Source organism: Staurois parvus, unplaced genomic scaffold, assembly GCF_062004578.1.
Source record: "Staurois parvus isolate SC_StPar_1 unplaced genomic scaffold, SC_StPar_1.0 ptg000051l, whole genome shotgun sequence".
NCBI classification, from domain to species: Eukaryota; Metazoa; Chordata; class Amphibia; order Anura; family Ranidae; genus Staurois; species Staurois parvus.
The window spans coordinates 413,551-437,926 of NW_028317847.1; the positions used below are offsets into that span (position 1 = coordinate 413,551).

Here is a 24,376-nt window from a genome sequence, read left to right on the forward strand (position 1 = left end):
AGGCCAATCACTTCAGTGGGTATACAGTCAGGTCCATAAATATTGGGACATCGACACAATTCTAACATTTTTGGCTCTATACACCACCACAATGGATTTGAAATGAAACGAACAAGATGTGCTTTAATTGCAGACTGTCAGCTTTAATTTGAGGGTATTTACATCCAAATCAGGTGAACGGTGTAGGAATTACAACAGTTTGCATATGTGCCTCCCACTTGTTAAGGGACCAAAAGTAATGGGACAATTGGCTTCTCAGCTGTTCCATGGCCAGGTGTGTGTTATTCCCTCATTATCCCAATTACAATGAGCAGATAAATGCCACTGCCCACACTTAAAGTGACTACAGCCTGTTACCCTATAACTAAAATGCTTTTCTTTTAAAGTGCTGTCATAGATCAGAGAGATTACATCTCAAGAAGAGGCACTTTAATGAGCAATGTTCACATACTGTACATGCAAATGAATGGAAAAGCCCCAACTGTTTTTCATGTATCTTTAGGAATGGATGTCAAGCCAAATCATCAGCTCTGTGTTGTCATTAATCTGGTAGTTACCAATAAACCAAAACAAGTGTCATTGGAAGTGACATGGTGTTTGGTTAGCAGAACTCCAGCCAGCAGCACTTCTCACCTAAAAACATCAGAAATTCCAAACTTGACGAATGAGTTTTTTTCAACTTTCTGCTGACTGCCAAAAAGATCGGAACTGAAGCTAAGAATTACTATGAAACACAGAGACAGGAGAACAGTTTTTCTTATATGAAATGGATTCCTAGAGATTGAAAAATGTAAGCATTTTGGCTGCTATAGGTAACAGTTCCATTTTTCATATGTCAATCCAAAAAGCATCAAATCATAGGCATCCAGTTGCTGAAAACTGTTTCAGTTGCTTAGAGAACCCAGTGAGGATTAAAGCTCAACTCTGAGCAAAAAAATAAAAATTTTTCCCATGCAGTGGGGCTGCGCCCACACTGCATGGGTTAACTGCTCATTTTGTCCAGGGGCAAAGAGAAAGCTAATACTCACCCGATCCTCCACTATAGCGGCTCCCCCATGATCCAGAGGTGGACTGTTCCTGAAATCTTCACATCCAGAGTAGGTTTATGGGAGTGATGGCATCAGGAACAGTCCACTGCACAAGACCACTAGACAACAGGGGGGCCAGGGTCACAGGAACAGGTCTTGTGCTGGGAGGATCAGAGGATTAGGTAAGTACTTTGTATCTATCTTCTCCAATCCCCTAGACAAAAATGAGCAATTAACACTTGCAGGGCAGGCACAGCCCTACTGCTAGGGAAAATGTTTTTGCTTGCCTGGACATATCAACTCTAATTGGAAGAGGTTTATTTTCTTAAAGCAGTGTTTTTTTTTAAATCTTTTTTTTTTTCCACTGCTAATCTCCAGCGTTGGTTGCACATCATTGATCTGGACCTGCTTCCTGGTAGTGACAATGGTGCAATATGGGTTGGAATGCTCACTTGTAGTCACCAGCAATGGTGCATGTGACACATTGACAATACAGGAGCACAATTAGGAGGCAGTTCATAACCCATAACAGAAGACCTGCTGTAGAACCGAGTTGTAAGTCAGTCTTAGTAGAAAGGAAATTAGTACGGTTGGAGGCACGTACAAAATGCAAGTCTTAACATATGAAAACTCAAAGAGCTGTCCTATACATCGAATTGCTGAGTGATATATACATAAATTTACATCATATGCATAAAAAGTGCTCAGTGTCTTTATTTATACAGTCTTTCTGTAAATTGCTAGTGCTCAGATAAAAATTTTGTGTGCTCCATGGGCTGGATGTGATGTTACTGGTTAACTCCACCCAGCATGTTTCGCCCCTCCCATGGGGAGTCTTCAGGAACAACTTATGACTCTGAATGCCATGGCATAGTGTCCATAAGTTTTGGGGAGTGCAGGACCATTTAAGGGGAGCACAGAGTTTGGTGCATGCAGAGAAGTGAAGTGGTTTGCACATCTGCACAGCTTTTTTGAAGATTGTACAAGATTTTTATTTGAGTACTAGCACTTTGCAGGGAGACTGTATAAATAAGGACACTGAGCACTTTTTATGCAAATAAGCATCTTATTGTAATTATGTGACATAAATGTATGTATCAATCACTCAGAAATTCTATGTATAGGACAGCGCTGTGAGTTTTCATATGTAGTAGTCAAGATTATAATACCTGTGTAGCAGTGGCAGCAGTCCATTCCAAAGAATGTATTTATTTATTCATTTATTTATTCATTTTTTACATCCTAGCACAGGTAGTTATTGTTTTTTGTTTTGTAATGCAAGTCTTGCATGGGACATTCCTGCATGGTTTAAATACATGAATAATGTACATACCAAACTCTACCACTATGCCATGATCGGCACTAACATAATTAATTACTTAATGAGCTCACATTATCATATTAGTAATGATTGTTCTCAGGTGGTTATCACTTCTCTCCCAAGGTCTGGTATAGCGTTCTTATCTGGAGAGGACTCCAACAGTGTATAGACCAGGGGTGGGCAAACTTTTTGACTTGAGGGCTGCAATGGGTTCATATATTGGACCCCAGGGCCAGACCAAGAGTAGATGAATGATGTGTATGTGTCATCCATAGTAAGTATAGTAATATTCCCCCATAGTAAGCATAGTAATTAATCCCCCATATAGTAATTCATCCCCCATAGTAATTCATCCCCCATAGTAATTAATCCCCCATATAGTAATTTATCCCCCATAGTAATTCATCCCCCATAGTAATTCATCCCCCATAGTAATTCATCCCCCATAGTAATTAATCCCCCATATAGTAATTCATCCCCCATAGTAATTCATCCCCCATATAGTAATTCATCCCCCATATAGTAATTCATCCCATATAGTAATTCATCCCCCATATAGTAATTCATCCCCCCTATAGTAATTCATTCCCCATATTAATTCATCCCCCATATTAATTCATCCCTCATATAGTATTTCATCCCCCATAGTACTATTCCCCCCCAAGTAGTAAGCCAAGTCCCCCCTGTGTCAATTTACTTACCTTTGCTCCGCGCGTTCCTCTCGCCATGTTCCCGCGCCGTTCCGGTCTTCAGGGCGGACTGTGAGAGGAGCCTAGCTCCCCTCACGTTCGTCACGCTGCCCCGCCTACACACATCCTGACAGCCATCCTGACAGTATCACGCTCCACGGGCCGGATTAAAAGGTCCGCCGGGCCGTATACGGCCCGCGGGCCGTAGTTTGCCCATTGCTGGTATAGACTATAACATCCTTATTAGGGACATCTCACACAATGTGAAGAACATTAACAATTTGAAGTTTTAGCATTCTTGTTCTCACTCTATATTGCTACAGATAGAACAAGGTGAACAGTGTAATAACTGGGCATACAGATGGCCATTTTCTCTTTAAGGCCCCATTCACAGCTGAGCATTTTGTAGCGTGAAGCTCGAAGCTCCAAAACACTCAGGGAGAAAAAAATCAACATACTCTATGGAGATGTTTCACATCTCCACACCAAGTTGCCTGAAGCAGAATGCCTGAAACTCATAAAAGTTCTGGAGCCTCCTTTGTAGCTCCACTTGGACAGATTGATGCATTTTGGCGCATTTTAATTCTCACAGAAATACATGGAAATGCGCAAATCACACTTTTTCTTGCAATTTAGTGTGTTTTGTTGTGCGGCCAAGACCATTTTTTTTAGCACAGGTAGTTATTATTTTTTGTTTTGTAACGCAAGTCTTGCATGGGACATTCCTGCATGGTTTAAATACATGAATAATCTACATACCAAACTCTACCACTATGCCATGATCGGGCACTAACATAATTAATTACTTAATGAGCTCACATTATCATATTAGTAATGATCGTTCTCAGGCGGTTATCACTTCTCTCCCAAGGTCTGGTATAGCGTTCTTATCTGGAAAGGACTCCAACAGTGTATAGAATATAACATCCTTATTAGGGACATCTCACACACTGTGAAGAACATTAACAATTTGAAGTTTTAGCATTCTTGTTCTCACTCCATATTGCTACAGATAGAACAAGGTGAACAGTGTAATAACTGGGCATACAGATGGCCATTTTCTCTTTAAGGCCCCATTCACACCTGAGCATTTTGTAGGGTGAAGCTCGAAGCTCCAAAACACTCAGGGAGAAAAAAATCAACATACTCTGGAGATGTTTCACATCTCCACTCCAAGTTGCCTGAAGCAGAATGCCTGAAACTCAGAAAAGTTCTGGAGCCTCCTTTGTAGCTCCACTTGGACAGATTGGCGCATTTTAATTCCCACAGAAATACATGGAAATGTGCAAATCACACTTTTTCTTGCAATTTAGTGTGTTTTGTTGTGCGGCCAAGACCATTTTTTTAGCACAGGTAGTTACTGTTTTTTGTTTTGTAATGCAAGTCTTGCATGGGACATTCCTGCATGGTTTAAATACATGAATAATCTACATACCAAACTCTGCCACTATGCCATGATTGGGCACTAACATAATTAATTACTTAATGAGCTCACATTATCATATTAGTAATGATTGTTCTCAGGCGGTTATCACTTCTCTCGCAAAGGTCTGGTATAGCGTTCTTATCTGGAGAGGACTCCAACAGTGTATAGAATATAACATCCTTATTAGGGACATCTCACACACTGTGAAGAACATTAACAATTTGAAGTTTTAGCATTCTTGTTCTCACTCCATATTGCTACAGATAGAACAAGGTGAACAGTGTAATAACTGGGCATACAGATGGCCATTTTCTCTTTAAGGCCCCATTCACAGCTGAGCGTAGCGTTTTTGTGCATTTTTTCATGCGGCTTGATGCACGCTTGGGTACTTTTGTGCACGATTTGTTCTGGTGGTTTGGGGTTTTTTGAGTTCTGGCATTTTTGTATTAGCCAATAGAGAAAAAATTCATCTGTGACATCAATTGTTGCCATGTTTTGCCATGCTAAAAAAACGCTCTTGGTCGCACAACAAAACACACTGAAGTGCAAGAAAAAGTGTGATTTATGCATTTCCATGTATTTCTATGGGAATGAAAACGCGCCAATCTGTCCAAGTGGAGCTACAAAGAAAGCTTCTTTTTTGAGCTTCAGGCATTCTGCTTCAGGCAACTTGAAGTGGAGATGTGAACCATCTCCATAGAGTATGTTGATTTTTTTCTCCCCGAGTGTTTTGGAGGTTCGAGCTTCACGCTACAAAATGCTCAGGTGTGAATGGGGCCTTAAGTGGTTGTAAACCTCAGACATGAAATATGAACAAATCATATCCCTCTATAGCAGTGGTTCTCAACCTGTGGGTCGCGACCCCTTTGGGGGTCGAACGACCCTTTCACAGGGGTCGCCTAATACCATTGGAAAACACATATTGCTGCTGTGTAGAAAGCAGCTACTGTGTTGAAAGCAGCTACTGTGTTGAAAGCAGCTACTGTGTTGAAAGCAGCTACTGTGTTGAAAGCAGAAGCAGAAGCGGAGAAAAAACAACACTTCATGAATTATTATAATTGTTTTTGTGATCACTATGCTTTAATTATGTTCAATTTGTAACAATGAAAATACATCCTGCATATCAGATATTTACATTACGATTCATAATAGTAGCAAAATGACAGTTATAAAGTAGCAACTAAAATATTTTATGGTTGATGGTCACCACAACATGAGGAACTGTATTAAAGGGTCGTGGCATTAGGAAGGTTGAGAACCACTGCTCTATAGTGTGCACTTGTCTCTATTAAGAGCACAATGTGTCATTCTGTCTGCTGTGTATGAGCTGCGTGTAAGGGTGTGTGTTCCTTTTCTCCAATCAGCTCTCAGAGATCTCCTCTCTTAGCTCTGTAGAGTGTAACTTCAGCTCTCCGCCCCCTGTTTTCTGACACCTCAGACAAGCTTTATAAATTCTAGACTTTGAATAGATATAGAGAAGAGAATACTGCACATAAACAGGTACAACTTACTGTATGTAGGAGGGTCTGTTTCAGTACTGTATTTCATCTGAGGCCAGTAACTTCACTGGGTATATGTAAGGATTTAAAACCACTTTAACCTCCAGTTTCTACAGACCTTCATGGCAGTATCAGCAGCAAGGAAAGTTGCAGGTTTAAAAAAATCTGGAAACAACTTTTACAACTTTACATTAATAAAAATGTTAATGATTGGGTTTAGATTTAAAGATATTTATGGGTTTTTTACATACATTTTCTTATTTACTGTTTATTCAGGACAAAATTCTCTTTTTAAGTCAAGTAATTATTACATATAATTTCCTATGTACTATTCCCAATGTCCTTTTCACTTTTTTTACAGGCTAAACAAATTGCTTTGATTAAAAAGCTGTGTTCAGTTCAAATTACAAATAAAGCTTAAAGGGTAACTCCATTTTCATGGAAAAAATATAGTATTAAAAAAATAATATAACATATATAGTACAACTGCTATATAAGCCATGTTGTACTTTTTATTATAAAAAATGATTACAATTTATTTTCCTTTTCAGTCTGTAATTTGCTCTAAAGTTCAGTGCAATATGGAAACCTGGAGGTGTTCTGTACACTGCTGACATATGGACCCCCCCAGAAATGTCATTTCCTGCTTGTATGATTGGTTCACTAATTTTCCCAGAAGTCTGCAAGTCCAATTTTAGGCACCTTATGTAATATGAAACTTCAGTTTTGGTGAGATACTCCCTAAGGGTTTAATACTTCTAAAGGGGTGCAGATGCTGCAGCTTTTCTCGTTAGAACACTGAATGCACCAGATAATTATAATGAACTAGACCACCCATTCAGAATCAGTCTGCAAAGGACGTGGTGAAACAAACTGCTATTTCTTCAGAGCAGAAAAAGGTAGGAATCTGCTACAAAGTTTATTAAAACTCCTCAAATGTAATATGATCACCCAGAGGGGATTATTTTTTCAAACGTTTTACTCTTTAACCATTTCCAGTCCGAGCAAATTCTGACATTTCTCACAGACATGTTAAAATAAGATTTTTTTTGACCGGAAAACTGCTTCGAACCCCAACTATTATACACAGCATTTTCTGAAAGCAGAGGCCTTGCAGAATAAAATAGTGGTTATTGCAAGTGTTTATGTCACACAGTATTTGCACAGCCATTTATCAAATACAAATTTTTAGGAGCAAATACACATAAATGCACACAAGCACAATATAATGCCCAACTTTTGGTAAAAAATAAAAGAATATGTTGCAACAAGCAAATAGATACCAAACATGCCAAGATTTAAAACTTTGCACGTCCATGAAATGATGACCTAAACATCTCCATAGGTCACAAAACTGGGTCTCAAAACTGTGGCCCTCCAGCTGTTGAAGTACTACAAATCCCATCATGCCTTTCCCTCTGGGAGTCTTGCCTGTGGCTGTCAGAGTCTTGCAAGATATCATGGGACTTGCAGTTCCTTAACACCTGGGGGGCCGTAGTTTGGTGACCCCTGCCATAGGTAATGCTTTGAAAGCCTTTATAAGTTACCAGTTAAACATGAGCTCTGGCATTAGAATTATTGTTCTAATTCTGAATTTTGCATTGATACCTCACGTGTGTGGTGAAATCACCGTTTGCATATGCATACGTTACCAACGTGTGTGTTCACATTTGAACATTAACATGGGGGTACTTTCGTTTTTGTTTTCTATTTTTTTTTACACTGTCTCTTTAATTTTATTTTTATCAACTTTATTGTTATCACTAGGGATGAACAACATCCCTTGTTATAGCTGGGCTCTTTATTGAGAGATCTGGGCCTATAAGACCATTGATCCTTCCTCTGCCATCCAAAGTATCTTATCAAACTGAGATCAGTTTAATCAGATGTTTGTCTGGCAGGTAGTAGCCAGTAAAAAAGAACCAAAACCGGAAGTGATGTATTACACATTGTATCCAACTTTATTCATCACAGAGGAGAGGGAGGAACCAGTGGCGAGCAGTAGCAAGGGGGGGGGGGTGGGGCCTTCCAAGCCCTGTATAAGTGATTGGGCAATGGTAGAACTGCTTGGATCACTTTTACCAGAAAGTCCATCACTAGCTGAAATATTTGATACCATGATCATATCTGTTGTCCCTTAGGAGGTATGGGTACCGTCTAATTACAGCAAGTGGTTAACAATCAGAGAAGGGAACCACCCCTCTGCCTGTCCTGCTCTTTTTAGGCAGTGCTGTATGGAGATTCCCATAGGGAAAGTCACAAAAGGGAAAACTACTACTGTGCGCTTTAAAAAAAAAAAAAACAGAATGCTTTTCAAAATCATCATCCTGGCTGAATTAAATGGATACATAAATCTGAAAATGTATACATTAAAAATAATAAAAAAAAAAAGATATTAAAAATATATATATATTTATTCTTCTTTTACTGGGTCTGACTTGTGGGATTTGTAGTTCCTTGGCAGTATGGAAGCTATCCCTGCTTGACCCACACATTCCAGAGACTTACGTTTTGATCCTGTCGTTATCGCTCGGCATATCCACAGAGGTGTTAAACTGGTAATTCAGCAGTTCCGTTCCAAACAAATCATATTCCAGATACGATCCAAGCTCCGCAAACTCCAGCAGTTTTTTCTCATCAAAGATGGTCCTAGAATGGAAGGAGACAATTGTTTTATTGCATAAATGTTGACATTAGAGGTTTTCTATTAAAAGGGATTAAGGCGCTCTTTGTCATCTGATTACACAAAGTAGTTGCTTTCCTAACACATTTTTTATTAGACCCAGATTAATTATGGAGATATCTTTACTCAGACAGATCAAGTCTCTACTGAGCTCTTAGCGGTCTACTAAAATGTCTTTACAGCGACTACAGACAGTGAGGATTGAGGTACTGGGTGCAAATCCCACCAGGACTCCATGTATAAAATGTGTATGCTCTCCCTATGGTTGTGTGGTTTTTCCCTGATGCACACCCACAATTATACCTACCGGCTTGCCAATCTCCTACACAATGCTCCACTTTGCTGCTGGAGTGAAAGGAAATTCCTAATACTTCAAGACATGGGAATGGGAGAGCATGTGATTTTACCCCTCTCTACCCTTTCACTATGCAACACTGGGAGTTTCTTTAGCCTCTTGTAAGCTCTTGATTATCCAGTGATTTTATATATATATATATATATATATATATATATATATATATACATATATATATATATATCCTTTTCTCAGGGGAAAAGCAGGTGGAATGCAGTTCCGGCACCTCCAGCTCTTAATTAATGTAATAGCAAGAGGTGATGTGGTATGCTGGAGAGTCTATTCATGCTGGCTGCCAGGTGATCTATTGTTGTGGGGGTCTACTGTTGCTACTGAGAGATCTATTGCTGCTGACAAGGGTCTATTGTTGAGGGGGGTCTATTATTGTTGGGGACATTCTGTAGTTGCAGTGAGGACCTATTGTTGCTGGGGGGGATCTATTACTCCTGGCTGCAGGGGATCTATTTTACTGCTTTTCTTGTTTTCATTAACACATTCCACCACAAAATTATACTTGGTTCTATATCCTTGTGGTAGTGGGAGGTGTGTAAGAGATGGATCCAAGAGACTGTGCTTGGAGATGGGCAGGTGGTGGAGACAAGGGGTGACTCGGAATAGGGAGTACCTGCACCTATTCTCTGAGAAAAAAAAATAAAAATTATACCTTTAATCTTTAGAAATGGCAGGGATTGCGTAAAACAGTTATTTGCCAGCTTCATGATTCCATGTATCTTCAGCAAAGGATAAACAAACCTAATTGCATTATCTTGATTGTGTGGCATCCTTGGATTACCCCGATCAGCTATCCTAGACCTACTCTTGTGCCAAAAAGTGCTAACCTGACACGAACAGTAACCCTACTCATAGTGCTAACCCTAATGCTAACCAAAACCCTAACCATTTCTTTCGCAACAAAGCCAAGTGATCACCATGTCAGTGCTTTGTTTATAAACAAAGCCATGTCACACAGCAACATGGTCCAACAGCTAGGAGCACTACATTCTCCTAGCTTTAAACAGGAACAGCCTACGATAGTAGTATTGCAAATTTAGAGGCTAACCTGAATTAAAATCAAATTCAGAGATGCCCTCCCATCCTAATATCTATCTAGATGCACAATGTAAAAGGGAGACGGGATCTCTGTAAGATAAAACGGTCTCTGTTTTTTCCTGAAGTGTTTATTTATAACGCTGAGTTCGTTTTTCTACGTCGAGTCATTTGGAAAACTGTTTGTATTTTTCAAAGAGAAGAATTCAAAGTGTACACTGGCTTGTGAAATACAGGATCGTGGATACTCGGCTTATTAAAATAGAAAATAAGTAAAAGTGTTAATTAGTTTTATTCTTTGATTTCAACAGCTCCAGGTCTTAGAATACCATCTTGATGTTTAATTGGGAAAGCACAATGCATTTGCCATGAGTGCATATTACAAGTGGTCAATTCAGTGTTTTTTATATGACTTTTATATTTTACGTTCTTGTTCTTTCCCATTTTCTTAATTGTTTATTCAACCTAGATATTTGTAGTTTCACCACTGGAGGGAGCTCCCAGTGGCTCAGTGCTCTTATTTTGTTTCTCTCAGTGCTGCCATGGTTATCATGTGGCTTTGTTAGTAAACAAAGCCACATGATTTTTTTTCAAACAACTTCTGTGTTAGGTTTGCTTCCTTTGTATGAACCTGACACTTTAGTTGTATTGTTAGGGGGTCACCTGAAATGTAGAAGTTGCTGCTTTTCAACTGCCTGACCTTACACACTGCACTTTCAGAAGATAGAAGACCGTCTGAATTAGGTAGCTGTCAGAGCACCTCATTCTGCCCCACGCCTAATAACAGTAACATGCATGTCCTCACATATGACAGCTATAGGCAGATTAGGGTGTAAAATAGTTTGGGGTCACAGTGATGTTCTGAGTTGCTAAAAATTCTGCCCACACCTGTGCATCTGAAAATGTATATATATTATGTAATTCTTACGTATGTTTTTTGTGCATTTTTATGCATATTAAACTACAGTTTCTGCACTAAAACAAAATGGTATAATTTATTTCAGGTACTTATATAGCGTTGTCAATTTACACAGCGCTTTACACATATATATTGAACATTCACATCAGTCCCTAACCCTCAAGGGGTATATAATCTAAAGTATCTAACTCACATTCATACATATACTAGGGACAATTTAGACAAGATACAATTAACCTACCAGCATGCCTTTGGAGTGTGGGAGGAAACCAGAGCAAACTCACGCAAGCAGAGGGAGAACATGCAAACTCCATGCAGGAGGCACCATGGTCAGGAATCGAACCCATGACCCATTTACTGCAAGGCAGACGTGCTAACCACTAAGACACATTATTTACTACTCCTTGGATGTTGTTTCCTTTTAGCTAAAGGGATAACTGTTATTGATGAAAAATTGAAACTAAATTAAGTGCCGTGCTCCCCACAAATACACAATATTGTGCTAATATACAAAAACCAGTAATAAATATGTGATGTTATAAAAAAAAATACATTAAAACCACCTCTATCCAAATAATCATTCAGCGTAGCAACATATACACTTATTTAACAAACTGTGACCATTGTGAAGAAAATCCTTCAAAACACATCATAACCCCAGGTTGACACCGAAGCGTTTTCCGCAGGGTTTTGCAGAAATGCACTACTTTCCATTTAACATGATTTCCTATGGGACACGTTCACATCTCCACATTTTCACCTGGTGCGTTTTTTGAAAAGGGTCAGGAACTTTTTTGAATGCAAAAAGTTGCATATTTGGTTCTATAGACTTCAATGAAAATGATGAAGAAAAGCATGTAGTGCGTTTTGCCTAATTTTTTATGCTTTTTTTTTTGCATTTTAAATCTGCCTAGCAACAAAAATAAACACAAAATGCATCAAAAACGCAGCAGAAACACAGGTGCAAAAACACAAAACGCAATGCAGAAATGGGTCACACACAAACTGCATAGGTGTGAACCTAGCCTTATACAGAAACAAGTGATAAACAAAAATTGTCTCCAATGATTCAGTGCTTATTCATCCAAATCAGAGTTATTTCTCCAAAAAGTGATGCATGGTAAACTACAATACACCTCCCACCGGGGCAACCTTGCGCTCACACCCAAGCTATGAATTTACCAGAATCGAATGATGCCCTTAAACTTAATAAGTGGGTTCACAATAGCTTAAGCTTTGTGCTATCCTTCCAGGAAGCCTTCCAGATTGGGTCTTCTCATTCAAGAGTTACATCTCCGCACAGCCTAATAAAAACTTATATGCCAGTATTCAGGATGGTTACTATACCACAGTAGTCCAAGATAGCCACTGCGGGCTCAACTTGCCATCACTTCCAGTCTGTAGAAGGCAGATATGATATCACAATGAATAGCCTCGCTCAATGCATTTCGTCTGCTTGACTTTTTTTTTTAATTATTAGAACAATATTTGCACTTTACTTGTCTTTTTCTGATTTCCTGCAAAGTTAATTAATTCCTAAGGAAAACCACCAAAAAGCAGGAGGTAAAATTTGATCAAAAAACATTGCAATGTAAATCATATCAGCTGACTTGGATATGGGACCTTACCTGAGCTGCAGATTTCCTGCAATGTAACAGTCTGGTGTAATGCAGAGGAGCTAATGAACCCTAACGCTCCAGTCTGCTGAACCTCACTTTCACAGGTGAAAGCATGGCACCCAGAGGATAAACTATAGCCTTCAATCTTGGAAGAACTGGGTATGGCATCTGCCTGATGTCACATGGAAGGTTCACAGCTCTAGACCAGCCTTTCTCAACCAGGGTGCCCAGGCACCCTAGGGTGCGTTGAGGTTTCTTCAGGGGTGCCTTGGCAAAAGGTCTAAAATTTGCCCAAAACTTGTATACAAGCCAGCAGGTGGACAAAGCCTACATTTTAGTTACACAAAGCCACAGGTTTTCATTGTGCACCATTATGACCTTCTATCCGCTGGCATCCTGACAACCAATGACATCATTAGCTGATAAGGAGCATGTCAGCTGCTTGCACAGCATCCTAGTTTGACCCTCCCCTGCCCCTCTCTATCAGTACTGGGGTCACATTAGCTCAGTGATGGAGAAAAACTGAGGAGGACGAAGAGAAACACTGGAATACTAGTCAGTACCAGTGTGCAAAAGTGTATTTGCTTTGGAAGAATAAATCACCTGTAATGTCGGGTGTCCTACATGTGTGATATTGCTCTGTTTATATAAAACTATTAGAATAGTTTTTCACTATTTAGAATGGGGTGCCCTTTTAAAATCATGGTCAGTCTTGAGGCACCCCATTTTAGAATGCGGTGCCTCAAGACTATCCATAATGTTAAAGGGTGCCTCGGGACTGCCCATAACTTTAAAGGGTGCCTTGACTGAAAAAAGGTTGAGAAAAACTATTCTAGACCTTCATCACAGCCATCATGAGTTAGTAAGAACCACTAGGGCACTGATGCCCAACCTTCATGACTTTAACTATCTCCTGAAGCATGTCGCACACCAAGTTCTTTAGCACGAATACCGTCTCTGACCATATCCTGTTTTATATTGGTAGTCTCTGACAGTTTTCTGTAGTATTTTATTTACTAAAAATGTTATGGGTTGCCCTTTGGTGATGTCAAGTGCCACACATGTGGCTAAGAAAGCTGACCACTAGGGAGTTCTGCCACATGGATCTAACTCAACCCACTGTATTGGGAGCAGGAACCAGGCCACACTACAGAATATCCTGGGCATTTAACATGCTCAACAGGAAAAAATAATGTAAATCAAAAGATGCAGCGCTATAAACTAGAACATATTATTGAATAAATCAAAGAATCAATATTAGATAACTGAACAAATATAACAGTTCATAAAAATGGGTGACTTTAGTGCTCTCCTCTATTTCGTATCCTCCTGGTGATCAGGCGTTGTGCAAAATAGTGCTGAAGAAGTGCACACTCACCAGAACGCACAGGTATATGAGCGTTTTAAATATAGATTCCCCTTAGAATCATCAGCTGGACACGATATGATGGTGTGACAGCCTCCTTCCAGAGCTCCTAGATGTTTCTCTGTAGTCCCTTGGTAGGTGACCTGCGGACTTCTCCTTAAGATTTGTATACGATTCTTACCCCGCAGAGAGATGAGTGACTAAAATGAGTACTCCCCAAGGGAGTCAAAACAAAACGTATCCATAGTGTAGTAGGTCATTTCAAAGAATTTATTGAAATCTCAGCAGTCCGTGTACACGGCAGTGTATAAACAATGTGGACTAACCGTCCAATGGTAAAGATGGCCGCCGGAGCTCCACGATGCTCCGGCGGTATGACGTCACGGCGTTCCTGGCTGCTCCTACGCGTTTCGTGCACACGCACGTCGTCTGGGGGGATTTGCCACTGAACGCCGAGCCTTGCGACGTCCATTTATATGCTAGGCGCATGCGTATTGGAGAGGCGCCATTTTTTCGGAGTCTAACCAGAGACACCCGGATCTTCATACCGGCGCCATTTTTCACTAGATTTGTTTCTACGCACTAATGTAGCAGCAATATGTATACTCGGCCGGCTGTCATTCCCAAACATATCACTATGATCCCATGGCAACCTATAATCGATGTTTACGACCTACAAGCCGATTAATATACAATATGCTCTATGTAGTAATAAGGTAAATATATTTCCAATTGGCCAAATTGAAATGCGAATCAGAATCACCTTGTGTATATGGCACTAGCATATAAACCACTTAATAAAATATATAATATATATACACACTGTTCATTAAAATTATACATAATAAATAAAAAGGAAAAAATAAACCCGGCAGCTTGTTCTGACATGTTTTAGGTTCAGGGACAGAATTTTTAATCTCTATTGAGCCAAACACGGACTGCTAGGTGAGCTCTTTCTGCAGAGTATAATAAAGTTTAACTTCACTTTATCACCAAAAAATAAAGTTTAACTTCACCAGAACATTGTTTTTTTTCAGTTTTGGGTAGAATGAAGTTAAAGTTTCCATTTCTAATTCCGTCTCCAGCAGGGAAATTTTCCCTTACGTACTAGGATGCCATTAAAAGAATTGTACCCAACACTGGCAGGCACAGACAGCAAAAAGCACTTTGTCAGAACTTCCAATTGCTCCCCACTCTACTAAAAATGTGTATTCATCTCTGTCTCTGTTAGATAGACTTCCCATACCTTTTTACTTTGATGTATATGGACACAGGCAGCAATAAAAACAAGAAAGAGGCTCTAACCCTTCTATATTCTACCCAAAAATAATTAATATGTTTTGAATCTAGTTGTCCTTGAAACTGAAGTGCTTCTGACATCCTGCAGTGCTAAAGTAAAGGTACTCTCAAAGTGAGATTTCAATAGAAAAGCTCTGCTCTGGGCTGATAATAGTACCTATCCAGGTGAGACATCACAGTTTTGGACACATTGGCTCCAGCCTCCTGCAAAATTCGCACAATCTGGAAGGGAGCATCGCTATTTCTGCCAGGATGGATATTCACTGGGCATCCAAGCTGTGCCTGAGCCTCGGCTGTTGCTTGAAGAACTTTCTTTTCACTATCAGTCAGTGGCCATGAGCATCCAATCTCTCCAATGATCCCACATTTTATGTCTGTTCCATCTGCCCCTCTGAGAACTTCATCCATCAGAACCTGGGTCAGCTAACAAAGAAAGGAGGACAAGGACAAGTGTGTATTAATGAAGAGCACGTTCTATGGTTAAAACCCAATTCCAAGAATTTTAAAAAAGCTACCCTTGCAGTAGGTTAGGGTGCAGAACTATATCTTATATATCTTATTCCATGGTCCAACAGGGTCCCTCCAGGAGGTGCCAGATCCCGCAAAGTACCCTCTCTAAGGAGCTCCTGCCTCCTCAATGTATAAAGTAGGGTTAATATTTACAGGCACTACAGGGAACATCTGCAAGGCATTTCTCAAGTTGGGTTTCCTTACAGTAAGAGCAGTGGACCATGTCTGTCTAATGGGTGTTGAAAAAGACACTTAGGGGTGCAAAATCTGGTGCAGCTCTGCATAGAAATCAGCTTCTAGGTTTTATTGTCAAAGCTTGATTGAACAAGTTGAAGTTAGAAGCTACCATGACCAGCTGCACCAATCTTCACTGGATGTCCAGTTGACAGGGTGACAACACAGCAGCACAAAAGGGAGACAGAGCCAGAGTATTGTCTCCAGAATCTGCCTGAACAAGGACCTTAATGGCAGGACTACCAGGTATTATTTTTTTTTTTTTGCGTGTTCAATAAATAATGAACTAACACCCTTCCCAACCCCACCCCCTCCCCTTGCACTTATCTCAGTGAGTCGCAGAGTTTCACCGTCCAGCCAGGTGCAATGGTCCTGGGGTTTTTTCTAACTTGCTGTCCATGATGAAATAGCAGACATGGTCAGAATAGCACCAGTTGCACAGCTCTTGATGTACACAGGACAATGTCTTTTGGCACACTGACTTATGAAGGTTGGTGCTCCCTGTCACTGTGCATGCAGCCTTGTGCTGCTATCTGTTGGCGTGATACCACCTTGTACAACCAAATAACAGCACATACATGTCACAGGTAAGGCTGCACTGGTATAATGATATTTAGGAGTGAACATACTGATTCAGATACAAATTCAGATTCCTCAATAGTTCTCTTTAAAATGGTTTGAAACTCAATTTTGTGATTTTTACCTACTGGTAAGCTTATTATAAAGCATACATGTAGGTAGAATGAATATCTTCTAAAAGTGCATCAAGAGACACTCCATCAAGCAGCAGCCAGTAGCGTCACCAGCACATGCGCTCTGAAGGAATGACATACCCATGCCATTCTATCAGAGCTCTGTGCCGTGCCCGGGGGCTCCTGCGTGCGTGCGCGGGAGTGACGTCATCGCGGCTCAGCCAGTCAGATGTCCATAGCCAAAAAACCCAGAAGGAAGACCGGGTGAAGATGGAAGCCCTACCAGCAGTGAGAGCATGCTGCCGGAGGGCTTGGTTTTAGGTTTTTCATAAAGTGTTAGTATGCAATGCAAAACTGTGTTTTGTTTTCTTTATGCTTTACTTCCACTTTAATACAATTATTAGCTCAAGACTAAACAATAATAAAAGAAATCAAGCCAATATATAATTCAAAATGGGTCAGGATGAATAATATTTTACAAAATCACTGTGAAAACGGTTTTAATCACAGCATTTCCTATGCGAGCTGCACAGCTATTTTTATATTAATGCTAATACTAATAGGTTCACATATCATTATAGCGAATAAGATCTGTCATCAAAATACATAGCTAGAGTTTCGTGTACCGGCCCGCATCTGGGCTAGAAAAGATGATTGCTTAATGTCTTTAACATGAGACGTGCAAGCTTCCTTTCACTATGCCATTGTATTCCCACTAATAAGGCAAGTATTGTATATCTGAATGAACTGCAGAAGAAAGTGCAGTCTGACACTCCGAATAAATGTCTGAAGACAGAGTGGTAAGTGCTGAAAAATATAGAATACATAAATCTGCCGGAATTAAAGAAACCAAAAATAGTTTTAATGAATGTGCTTAAGCTTTAGAATCCTGGATTTAAGCAAACCCTGTATGAAAAATACAACATCATATCTGTACAATCTACATCGCCACCCAAGATTTAGAAAAGAAGGTAAAAGTGCTCGTCTCCAGGACTTCTCCAGAGCTTCCCCCATTCTCTGGAACTCTCTACCCCAATTTATCAGACTATCGCCTACTCTGCTCACTTTTAGGCGATCTCTGAAAACCTATCTCTCAGGGAAGCCTATCCTGCCCTCAGCTAATAATGGAATCTTCTACTCTTCCAACCAGTCCATCCCCCACAGTTACTACCTTTTGTACCACTAGCCCCTCCCTCCTAGATTGTAAGCTCCAAGGAGCAGGGCCCTCCTATCCCTCTTGTATTGAACTGTATTGTTGCTGTATTGTCTCCTGTTATATTGTAAAGCGCTGAGCAAACTGTTGGCGCTATATAAGTCCTGTATAATAATAATAAAATAAATATGGTGTCAGGGGTAGCACGGTGTTCTAATCCGCCAGGCATTCTCCATCCCCTTCAGTTATGAAAACACATTTTTGTGAAGTCCTACAGGACTGTGGAGATATGGAGGCAACAGGAAATAAGCCATCCCTCTGCAGCCCTAGGGTAATCAAACATGACAGCTCCAGAATATAATTTACACAGGGAATGCAGGTCATGTGTGGGTCAGATGATGGCACAAGCAGCCCTTGTATTGAATCCATACCTGCTCACAATCTGTATATTACCGTTGTGGATATGTTAACAATCAACCTCCTTTTAAGAGCCACCAGCCAACATATTGCACACTTGGAGGCTCAGTCTCAACTGTCTCTGACAACTCAGTCCCCATGGATCCCTAGGAACCAAGGTTTCTGATCATGTGATATCTAGGACTTAAAACAAGGGCGGGAAGGTGAAAGGATTCCTTGGAACAGTTCCACAAATGCATGGAAGGTTGTGCAGCACTAAAACAAGGCTGGGGAAGCCCAACCCAATCTGTGAAGTGAAGCAAAAAGAAAGAGCACACCAACCTTGCGCATTGCCTCAGTAAATTATGAATTTATTAAATAAAAAACATATATACTCACAAACAAGGAAGTATAACAAGCATAAAAAAAGATCCTCAAAGGAAATTGAAGTGTAGAGCCAGTGTGAGTCACATCATGGGGGTAGATTCTCAAAATGAGGCTGACGCGTTTCGAAGGGAGAACCCTTCTTCCTCAGAGCTAGAAACCTTTGAAACACGTCAGCCTCATTTTGAAAGTCTACCCCCATGATGTGACTCACACTGGCTCTACACTTCTGTTTCCTTTGAGGATCTTTTTTTATGCTTGTTATACTTCCTTGTTTGTGAGTATATATAATTTTTATTTAATAAATTCATAGTTTACTGAGATAATGCGCAAGTTTGGTGCGCTCTTTTTTGCTTCACTTCATGTGACAAACATCCCTTTTCAGTCCAGGGGAAAGTGGTGGATGGAGTGTACCTGCTGTCTAGGTTTGGGCATTTCATAATATATGGAGGCAATGAAAGATCTGTAGCAGTATATAGGGTGTAAAAGATTTACTGGACACCCTCCCCACCTCCCTGCTGTACTTACCTTCCGCGTTGGTGAGCTGTCAGCACCCCTGCAGCCGGTCCAGCGGTCTGGGGATTTTAAATTCCTTCTCTTGTCCCTTTTTCCTGTCAACGGTTCTGTGACAGACCAGATCGACTCTGCTTGATCAGTGCTGTCACAGTGACGGTGCTGACCAATCAGAATTGATCTGATCTGTCCTGCAAGAGCTAATGGAGAAGAGAAGGGATTCAAAAGCTCTGGACCATTGGACTGGCTGCAGGGGTGCTGACAGCTCACCAACCCCAGAGGTAAGTACAGATGGGGACCAAGGGAGAAGGGTGCCCAGTACCAGTTCACCTTTACATATTTCTCTAAAGGTGAATTAACCCTTTAAGCTTTGGCCACACCTTTTTACCCACCTGGGTATAATTTGTCTTTTCCCTGGGATGATTAGCGCTGTTGGGGAAAGGATGCATGCAGGCTGTGATGGAACATTTCTGCAGGTCAAAGTGGACCCAATATAAATTCACTACTAGCCAAGAAGCTAAATCATTTCTGTTGTATTATGGACTGTATTATTAACCTCTTGTTTTGGTTATATTTTTCTGCAAGCCTGATGAATAAACATGGGCAGGAAGCCCTTAAACACACTTTGGTGTATGGATTTCCTCTTGAAGCTGACAATCATTAAATGTAAATCAGTGTAAATACTTGATTAAGACTTGAAATCAGCCTCTTCCAGTCCCTTGTACAGCAAAGCTCAGACTAAGATAGAGAGAAATAACACAGGGTGCCAACCGCTTGTGCAGCATTGCTCATGTACCAACAGGTAATATGCTGATAAGAAAAGAACAAAGTGATGACTTCATCAGTTTGCTGCTTCTATTTTACTGTCCAAGCACAGGCTGGGGCAGGACAAGACAAGACCCACATGTGTTAACTAACTGCCCATATAGAAGAAAAATATATTTGAAATATATTTTAAAAATATTCTTCCCAAATATATTGCCATATATTTGAAATACTACCAGTTTGGCTATATTCAATATATATATATATATATATATATATATATATATATATACACACACATATACATACACACACCCATACACTGTATGTTGAAATGCGTTTTTATTACATTACATTTATTAAATGTGTGAAAAATATTTTTAAGAATACATTTCAAATATACTGTATATCTTTAAAAATACAAATCTACATTTTTGGAATGCATTTACAAATATATGTAAAAATATAAAAGCATAATTTTAACATATATGAAATCTGAAGAATATATTTAAAAAATATATATTTTTAAAAATATTTTTCATATATGTTGTAATATATAAAAAAAACGCATTTCAACATGCAGTATATATATTTTAACATATATTTGTAAATACATTCCAAAAATGTAGATTTGTATTTTTAAAGACATACAGTATATTTGAAAATGTATTTTTAAAAATATTTTGTAATAAAAATGCATTTCAACATACAGTGTATATATATATATATATATATATATATATGTATATTTATTTATTTATTTAAATATATTGAATATGGACAAATTTGTAGTATTTCAAATATATGTCAATATATTTGGGAAGAGTATTTTAAAAATATATTTCAGATATATTTTTCTTCCATTTTCAGGTCCCCTGCCATTGCAGGCAGTGCTCTGGGGTTTGGTGGAGTTTTGAAAATCTCAGGACTGGAGTAAACAACTCATATATGTATTTTATCTGTGCATTTACCTGTTTGCCTGGAGTTCAGCCTTAAAAGACTGCTTTACAGACTTAGAAACATTAAAAAAACAATTAAAATAATAAAATATGAGTGATCAAAAACCAAAATACAGTAGTTCTCATTTAAACAACAGCCTGGAATCAAGTCTTTACCTGCTCCACAGACATTGCCCGGGTTTCAGGTGTATGAGTAGCATCTACATAAAACCCAGCTCCAGCCACAATGTGAACTCCGGTCTCTTCTGCCAGTCTTTTCAAGGTCTTTACATCCCTGCTAATGCCAGTTGTAGTATTTTCCACTATGCACCCTCCACCTGCTGCCTTAAAGGAGATTAATTCTTCTTTTACAGCCTCCACCTCTTGGTTCAGGAGCAGGTTCTCTTTATTACTGTAGGGGTTTTGCTTCAGCCAGTACAAGTTTTCCATAAGGATGGGTCCATCAGACAGGGCCAACTGGTGTGCCGGAGGGGGGCAGTAACAGCAGTTAAAGGTCATGGTCAGATGTTCGTGTGTCAAGGTTCTGCCAAGCTCATCAGGATGGAGGAGTCCTAACACGGTCTGTACATTGCCACTCAAAGACACCATGTTTCAATCCCAAACTAAAATAAGGACAAAGTCTGTTATCATAGGCGGTATTCTCATCAGTTTTCACAATTAATTTGAACAACACTAGCAGTCTAGAAAAATGGAAACTTAATTTTTAAAAGGGGTTTCCCGGTTTTACTCACCTCCTTCCTCAAGACTCTTCTCTAACCAACAGGGGTTCCACAATCATCATTTTGTTGAGACAAAGAATCAAAATCTCACATTTCATATGTATCAACACTGGTAGCATGGCTCCTTAAATTTATATGTATAACGGGGTTGACAAAAAAAAAACTTTTAAGTCAGTTCCTGGACTGAGTGAAGCTAAAAGGGAGGGCCAGCATGACTGGGGCTTGCAGCCGAGGCGGAGAATGGATTGGGGTGGGAGTATATTCAGGAGGTGGGGGTGGTTACTCACCGGATTGGAGTAAGCGAGCTTGAGGGGTGGTCTTGCCAAGATGAGGCGAGGGGTCGGGACTTGTCGGAGGTCAGTCTGAGCTTGTACCAGCACGGGTGTGGTTTCTCCCGCCCTCCCTCATTGGAGCTGTTTGTTGTTTTGTTTTACTGTTTTGTTTTTTTTGTTTGCTTTGGTTAGTCCTTTTGTGTTTGTCCTGTTTGTTTTGTGTGGGTTCCTTGATTTACTTTTCTTGCTCAGTATTTGGTGTCCTGTGGTGTTTGTCTGGTTTTTTGTCATGGCAGCCAGCAGGGGTTGCTGGGTCTTTGAAGGCGGTGCTGGAGTGATAATTTGGTGGATTATGGGTTGGGCCCATCTTAGATATGGGTGTTCCTTCCCAATTATAAGGTCATGTTGGTAACGTGAGAGTTCATTGGCTGTATCTGGGACTACGTAACTGTAGTATGTCCCCGAGGCAGTGTAGTAACGGCTGGGGGCTTTTCCATTGGGTGTCAGATACAGCCAAGTTATTGATGTGTGTAACAGTGCCTTCGAAGACCTTGGACCCAGTTGGGATCATTACTGGCAGTTATTATTTGATTGTACTGTAATTAGTGTTATGTACAAGTTATGTTAAATAAATGGGCTGCGATGGTCGGTTTTACACCAAAAGGAGAGTCGCGTGGTTATTTAGGTGGGGAAGGTTGAAGGGGTGGTTGTTTTAAGGTTTAGGTGGTAAGTATTAGCCTCGATATTCTGCATGTCCCTCAGTCATGTAAAAAAAAATGAATGAGTAGAACCATTTCTTTGTTGTGGATAAGAGTGGTGGCCTGATTCAGCAAACTATGTAGAACCATAAAATATATCCAAAGGCAAAACATTTTTTTCTAGTTTAGAAGTGCGTAAGGAAGGGCAAGGCCTGGTTCACACTAATGCGTTTTTTATTGCTTTTTTGAAGAAGCACACTGTAGTCCATTTAACATAATTTCCTATGGGACATGTTCACATCGATGCGTTTTTCAGCTGCTGCATTTTGGAAAAGGTCAGAAGACTTTTTTAAACGCAAAAAAAGCAGAGTTTTTGCTACAATAGAGTTCAACGCAGAAGCTGCTGACACGTATGTAGCGCGTTTTTGCCGCGGTTTACATTTTTATTCTGCCCAGCAACAAAAACATTTCCCCTTTGACAAAAAAAATTATGAAAAAATAACGCAAAATGTGTTAAAAACTAGGCAAAAACGTGTGTAAAAACACAAAGCGAAATGAAAAAAGAATTGCAAAATTGGACCAAAAACAAACTGCACTGGTGTGAACCAGGCCTGGGCCTGTGTTACCAGAGAATGGATTCCACTGTAGGGGTGATGGTTCATGGTGCACTAGGGTGGCAAGCCCCACATTACTATTTCAGGTACCAAGATGTTCCCTCACCACAGACATTGTCCCTGTACTGACCCTACTCATCAGGAACCTTACCGAAGCACTAAACACTTTTCCTAGCAACAGGGTACCAGTCCCTGACCTACCACTCACTCCAGGTGTGCCCAAATAATGTGGGCCACCCTATCACATAAGGTCCCACATCAAGATGGCCTCCTGAGATCTCAAATGATTGCTGCATTCAGTTGTACAGTTCGCTTCTCTGAGAGACTGACAGAGTCCATGAGGAACAATTCCCGTACCAGATTCTCCTCCGTCTGTAATATTGACACAGTGCCACCTACAGGATGGAGGGGAACCTGCAACTGCCTACCATTTGTCAAGTTTATCAATGGGGCCCATTCAGACTATGAATAACATTAACCACTTGCCTACCGGGCACTTACACCCCCCTCCTTCCCAGGCCAATTTTCTGCTTTCAGCGCTGTCGAACTTTGAATGGCAATTGCGCGGTCATGCAATATTGTACTGATATGACATTTTTAACATTTTTTTTCTCACAAATAGAGCTTTCTTTTGGTGGTATTCACTCACCGCTGGGTGTTTTATTTTTTGTGCTATAAACAAATAAAGAGCAAAAAATGTGAAAAACAAAGTTTCTTTGTTTCTATTATTAAATTGTGCAAACAGGTAATTTTTCTCCTTTACTGATGTGCGTTGATGAGGCTGCACTGATAGGCAGCACTAATGGGGACTGATAGGCGGCACTGATGGGCACTGATAGGCGGCACTGATGGGCAGCACTAATAAGGCAGCACTAATGAGCTGGCAATGATGATGGGTACTGAGAGTCGGCACTGACTGGCGGCACTGCTGGGTACTGACTGGCGGCACTGCTGAGTGGCACTAATTTGTGGCACTGCTGGGCTGCACTGATGGGCACTGGTGACATTGGATACGGCTGAGCACGTAGTAAAAGGCTGCTGTGATTGGCCTTTTACCACATCACGTGATCAGCTGTGTCCGTAGGACACAGCGATCGCGGAGATCACCGGGTGTGTGAACCCGGGGGCACGCAGGAGAGCGCGTTCTGGGAGGACGTCATATGACAGCCTCCCAGAACCGGCCGTCCGCAGTGCAGCCATCATTCAGCTACCTGCG

General features: G+C 40.3%; 1 protein-coding gene across 1 annotated transcript in view; it reads right to left on the minus strand.

The window, feature by feature from the left end:
- Window positions 1–24,376, minus strand: part of PTER (phosphotriesterase related) — a 42,687-nt gene that overhangs the window by 12,605 nt on the left and 5,706 nt on the right. The window contains exons 2-4 of the mRNA XM_089666225.1: window positions 21,014–21,459; window positions 15,409–15,674; window positions 8,472–8,612 (exon numbers count right to left, since the gene is read on the minus strand). Of these exons, the coding sequence (XP_089522351.1) occupies window positions 8,472–8,612; window positions 15,409–15,674; window positions 21,014–21,445 (839 nt within the window). The 5' untranslated portion in view covers window positions 21,446–21,459. The remainder of the gene's footprint in view (window positions 1–8,471; window positions 8,613–15,408; window positions 15,675–21,013; window positions 21,460–24,376) is intronic.